The sequence below is a fragment of the Gobius niger genome (assembly GCF_951799975.1).
Source record: "Gobius niger genome assembly, chromosome: 7".
NCBI classification, from domain to species: domain Eukaryota; kingdom Metazoa; phylum Chordata; class Actinopteri; order Gobiiformes; family Gobiidae; genus Gobius; species Gobius niger.
Genome location: NC_136858.1, coordinates 23,568,149 through 23,574,594, shown reverse-complemented (window position 1 = coordinate 23,574,594; position 6,446 = coordinate 23,568,149). Strand labels below are relative to the sequence as shown.

The following is a 6,446-nucleotide window of genomic DNA, read 5'->3' as shown; positions in this document are numbered from 1 at the left end:
AGAAGCTTGCAGGAATAGAGTACATGGAGCGCCATAACCAAGTGGCTGGCATAGTGCACGGAAACATCTGTGCAGAGTATGGGCTGGAAACCCCAAGGTCAAAGTGGGAAACACCTCCAAAGGTGGTAGAAAATGACCGAGCCAAGATCCTGTGGGACTTCCGATACAGACGGACAGAAAGGTACCAACCAGACATTGTGGTGGTGGACAAAGAGCAGAGGACAGCCGTTTGGTTGACATAGCAATACCAAGAGACTGTAACATCAGAAAAAGGAACACAAGAAACTAGAGAAATACCAGGGGCTCAGAGAAGAGCTGGAGAAAACCTGGAGGGTGAAGGCGTCAGTGGTGCCCGTGGTCGTTGGGGCCAGAAAATACATCAGACATCTCAGTGATATATATAGGTTGACATAAATCCTTGAGTCACCGCTAAGTGGAGGCACATGTTATGCATTAGAAATGACATGTCTCAAGGCACATTAGCCACAGATTGGTCATCAGCCAAGTTAGCGTCTCTGTATTTAATATTTATAATTATTAATATATTATTTCTGCTACAAGGCAGAAAAGTGCATGCGCATATTATTGGTACAAACCAGTAGCTACACCAGCACAAATCTAAATGTAAAATAACATAAAAAACATTTTAAAAATGGCAACCCTGGATAACAGACATACTGGAACAAATGCAAGTATTTGTAACCACTGTATTTGTCATTGTGATATATGGCCTGATGCAGGCTACTACAACCATATTACTCTCCTTTTGCCCGTGTTTTTACACAGATTCCTGCCAAGCATCTTTCAGAGCACCCAAAAAAATTTTTTTTTATTATTATTATTATTATTTTTTTTACAATTTTTCAGTGACTGTTGACCTTTGGCACCACTCTTTTCACAATTACAATACATTCATCCTCTTACATCTGAAGAACAACACTTTATATAAAATACACTATTTACACCAGTGCAAAATACGACAACAAATGAGTCTTTTCCAAATGTAAACATTGATTGAAAGACTTATAAAGAGGTTTGTTTACCTTTTTACAGAAGCTCTCATTTGTTTTTGTTCATAATTCGTTGGAAGAATTTGCCGATCTTATTCTCTTGGTTAACATGTGCAGCTTGGTGATGTCCAACCTCAGCTTTAGAGGGACTCCTGCTCTTGTCCTGGACCGGCCTGCTCCCATGGCCTGGTCTAGAATGGACTGGCTGCATGGAGGGCTCATATTGGCTGTACTTTCGCTGCTCAATACTGTAATCCCTACTCAAATTGCCTGTCTCATAACCAACTCTTATGTTTCTGTCGGGAGAATGGAGTTTTCTCGGCGCATCGTATCTGACATCCGTGTAGTGTGGATGGTATCGATGCTCCTCTGTTGCAAACCGTGGTCTTGACGTTGCGAGTGGGTCTTCCATGCGTTGCTTATTATGGCGTTCTGAGCTTATTTTGCCTGTACTCTTTGTGCTGTGGCGGAGTTTCGATCGTCTCATCTCATCCTCTAGTGTTAAGGTGCTTGTGCTTTCTTCTGATTTGATGCTATCCCTTCCCAGAGTCCCAGATATATCGTCTTTCTTATCTTGTATGTTCAAAAAGGATTTGATCTTTTTCTTAAAGATATTCTGCTTGTTTGTAGTGCTGCCTTTGCCATTCAAATTGTCTGTGCTCACATCAAGAGCTACTGCAGATATCGCCCTTGACGGAGGATCTTGCCACATGGGACTGTTTCGGCTCTTGGGGGCTGTTATGTTTTTGACGTCATAATGAGAGATGGATCTTTGATCCTCATTGAGTGCTGACAAGTATCCTCCGTTATGTACATTAATACCCATTGAGCTTCTGTTGACGTGCATTCTGGCTAAAGGTGCATACAACTGTTCCTCGTGGATGTAATTACTGTTTGATCTGGGGTCGGCAACACTGTGTCTTTTGTGCCAGTTTTCTGTGAAGATTTCGGCATTGGTCAAGATGTGTCCATTTTTTTGTCTACCTAGGGACGTATAATTGGGGTAATACGGGCTCCTGCTGGGACTCAAATTATCGTTGTCATCTAAAACCGGGAGGTTTTGTTTTTTAAAAGACAATTCGTCTCTGCCCATTCTGTCAGCTGTTGGGCTCCACTGCATTGAGGAATAGTGCATTGCAGTGTTTGGTGGCAAGCGGCCAAGACCCAGTGATGAATTGTCTAGCTCTGCCTGCTCTGGTATAGTTGACCTCAGGACAAGTGAAGTCCTCATTCTGCCCTGCATGAAGGTGTTTACTTTGCCTGAGTGCTCTAGCTGGTCCAAGTAGTCACACGACTCCCTGAGGGGAGTGTCCGTGTTGTTGAGGTAAGATTCAATCCTCCATGTGCGCATGAAGGCTTTGGTGTTCTCCTGGAGTGGCATGATTGGCTGCGTGGACAGCTGTTTATCTCTGTCGTTGTATGCCTGACGCTTGGGTTGCTCTTTTATTTGTGGAGTTGGCATCAAGTTCTCGCGTGAGAAGTTTTTCCCAGAATCACCAGAGATATTCCAGTTGCTACCTCTGGGTCTAATGTTTGGAGAAATATATGTATCTTGTCTCTCTCCTGCACCCGCATAGCTGTGCCTTTTCTTATAGATCATTTCAGCGGACATATGAGCACTAACACCGTTCTCCATTAAAGGCATGAGCGGTTCCTCTTCAGTCAAACCTTCCTCTAGATTGCTCAGGCCTACATTCCTTTCAAAGCTCTTTCTGTACACTGCATCCATCGTATGTCTCAAGTAGCCTCCCCTTTCCATCTTGGGGGCAGGAGTGGGTACAGTTTTGGGAATAATGGGCCTTCCAAGTAGTCCATTCTGTTGGGGCATAGCTAAAGAAGTCAGTTGAGTTGGCACAGTTGAGCGCGCGTAAAGTGTCCGAAATTCCTCATCGTAAGACTTCACCAGATGTCCCTTAATTACTTGCACCATACTGAGATTGATCTTCTCAAATGACCAAGTAAAACTGCCAAAAATGAGAGACAGATCAAATTATTTGTCAATCACACTGTGTGCTTAAATCTTATTTACTCTCCGCTTACCTGTAGGAGCCATAAAACACTGTACAGCAGTCAACTAATAGAAACCTCTGCTCCATTGCGCCATGAAATTTCGCTCCTGATTGACAGAGGTAATCCTGACCTTTAACAGTGCGCACCCTCATATTCTGGAGACAGAGACGAAAAAAAAATAAACCTTCATTGTCAGATTGTACGTAAGAAGAGGTAATCACTTGGAAAGCAATTGTGTTCATAGGTGGCTGCGCAGTTGGATCGTTGAAAAAGGGCACAGTACAATGGTGTATTTAAACCTCCATCTTTCCCACATGAAGAAAGACTCCACCCAGTAAACAAGACAAACCAGGTTTTGGCATGAGGCATAGAGTTGAGAGATTCTTACACAGCAGGGTAAACATTGTAGTTAAGTCAAAAAAAGCCTCTATTGATTTTGAAGTGCAGAAACAGTTACAAATAAACAAACAAATTGACTACTGGCACGTACTCTGAGTTGTTGAATCCTCACATCCTGATTTTCCACCATGGAGAGGAAGCTTTTTAAATGGAAATGATCCAAGAGCACATAGACAGCCACTCCACGTATTGAGGCCTCAACAATTTCTTTAAAAATATCCACATCCGTGAATTTATCCATAACAATTGCAATGACCTGAAAAGACACAAAATCATTTGTTATTGTGACATTTTAAACATACAAACTTGAAGCTATTGAAAAAAATGGTCAGGTATGTTGCATGTACAGGTGCTTGTCATGTAGGATATCATGAAAAAGTGCATTTACTTCTGTTGTTCGACTTAAAATGTGAAACTAATTTATGATATAGACTCGTTACATACTGTAGGTGTCGTAGCATGTTGCATGTTACAGCCAACTTAAAGTGGTGCTAGCCTGCAGTTAGCTTTGCCTGGTACTGGAGATCTGCCATCTTTGCAGCTGTTAGCATACATTTCCATTGACTAACATTAGCTAAAAACAGTATAAAAAGTGGAGAAAAAAGCCATGGAACAACTCCATCAGCTGCTGAGTTACTGCTGGTAAATACATCTAACACACTGTGGTGTCCAAGTGTGTTAATGTGAGCAATAACTCCAGTATTTTAACTTTTAAAACCTCCATTAGTATACAATTGCTGCTAATCCCATAATGCTTAGTGATATGACATCACATTCCCGAACTCTATTGGTGCCTCCGACCCATAGGCAACCAACTTGCAATTATGCTTTTCTGGCCAGAGACACCAGGGGGAGATGAAAGACCTCTCAACCATATCATTAATACTTGTATTACCCCCAGAGGGACTACGAAATGGATTTATTAAGGTAAACAAGTCACTTAGTACTGCGTTAATTAAGCAGTGGAACACGTTCAATTAAATGTTTATAACAGTGGCTACAGTATTTTATCATTATTTGCTATTTTGAGTCTCCTGTTCAATTTTCATTAAAAAAAATCAAAAAGTTTCTTGTACTAGGTGGAAAAAAACAGATTTCCACTCTGCCACTGATCCGCTAGTCCCTCCCAATATCAGATTCAGCTGAACGTCCACATGGCATTATTGGTGCCTGTTGGATTACTCTTGAGAAATTTGGTGATTCTTGTAACGATTGCAGCCACTTTCGTTTAATTGCTGCTTTGACAACCTGAAAGTTGAGTCCCACGCTCAGAGGACACATCCACATCAGATTTGAATTACTAACACTTCACTTGCTGCACGGTAATTAGAGGTAAAGTGGAGAAGTGATCTTAATTTGTGTCTGGCATATGTTTTGATGCGATCTGCTGAAAATTGTCATCGTACCTGCATGACCTGCTGCATTTAAGTACAATGCTGCTCTATGTAGAAGGCGTCGGCTACGTAAAGAATATGGCAATTTAATATACAGGCAAGTGTACGTTTCCTGCATTGTCTGTGAGTTGCAAAACCAGATTTAAACCTTGTCAGGTTCAGTCGTTGAAACGCAGAGCCGTGCCTTGAGGGGCTAAAGTCTGTATAGTTCAGCGACATTGCACACTGTCCTAATTTGAACACTGTGGGCCCCCACTGTCAGCCGACACAGTCCCTGAGCCAATTTTCCCAACACATCTCACAGAAGGCGCTTGCTGTGGGCAGTTTCCATTACCTGCTTGGCATCCTGAATGTGTTTCCTGATAACTTCTTTGATGGTGGGATTGTTCTGTCGTGGGGGGTTAAATAGCAAATCTACATTGGTTTGACTTTTTTCATGCCTGACGTCTGGCCACCCCAAGTCCAAATCTGGAGTGTCCACATCGGAGTGCATGGGCCAGTAAGTCCCTGAGGATGATTGGCTATCAACTTGATTTTGAATATTGACTTCCTCTGCTTGGATGTGAGCTTTGGGTGGCTCAACATGTGTGGTGATGAAGGCTAGCTCCTCGTCCGATAGGAAAGTCCCCACACGTTCTCCTTTGAGAAACTCCCGGTAACTGTCCCGGCCACCGCTCAATAGGCGATCGATGGCCAGCCGGTACGCCTCCTTGTAGTGGGGCTGGATGAAATCATCAGTTTTGAATTCTCCTCTCAGGGAAGACAGCAACGAAAAGTCCAAAGAATCCATTAGTCCCTCTTCTTCTTTCAGTCAGGCCTGTCACGGATAATGGAAATCAATGATGATGTTGTCAGCCAAGAGAAGCAGAAAACAAACATTTACTGTCACTTGTGCTCAGATGTCTGGTATTAGTGTTTCTGTATGTTTCATTGGTTGTATAAGAACTGCTTTGAAGGTCAATGTAGACTAAATCTTTTATCCTCCCTCACATTATTCTTTAATCAATGTCTATGACTTCTTTAGTCATGGCACTTCCTGTTTTAGACCTCTGTTTACATCTCATCGGTATCACCTGGTTAGACCTGGTTCAAAGTGTTTTCTTGTGTGGTATGTGGTATTTGGTTTGCTCTAGTTTGACAAGGCAAGTTACATCATTTGCATAAGCTGCATAAAGCTGGCTATATCTTAATATCAAAATAGACACTAAAGGAGGCTGCTCTGTACTGTGAACCAAACAGTGGATTCATTATACATCATTTGAGTAAGTTGTGCTTTCTTGGAAGCTTAAAGTTCTGTTTAAAGCTTACAATCACACTCAAACATTTGCACACCTTACGATTTAGTCCTAAAAGTTTACCATTTCTGACAGGTGTAATTGAAGTTTATATTGAGTTTGTTGTTTCCATTATAATTTATATACATGCCGAGTAAAACAGTATTAATGTTATTGAATTATAATAGTTACCAAATCAGTTTAGGGAGCAATAGTGAAACAAAGTAAATTTGTTGTATTTAGGCAATCTAAATAAAGAGCCCACTCACAAACGTTTGTGCTTTGTTCATAAGAGCATTCGGTTGCATATAATTGTGGGGTATTATACATGCATAGAAACCTGTTAACTGGAAAATGTG

The 6,446-nt window shown here is 41.7% G+C and overlaps 1 protein-coding gene across 1 annotated transcript; it reads right to left on the bottom strand.

Annotated features, from left to right (window-relative positions):
• Nucleotides 1-1,059: 1,059 nt before the first annotated feature.
• On the bottom strand, nt 1,060-5,603 carry fam83b (family with sequence similarity 83 member B; the record flags this gene model as incomplete). Its single annotated transcript, XM_079559332.1, has 4 exons — nt 1,060-2,974; nt 3,051-3,175; nt 3,511-3,675; nt 5,148-5,603. The coding sequence occupies 4 exons, from the start codon at nt 5,601-5,603 to the stop codon at nt 1,060-1,062; spliced, it is 2,661 nt and encodes an 886-aa protein (XP_079415458.1).
• Between the last annotated feature and the right edge of the window lie 843 nt (nt 5,604-6,446).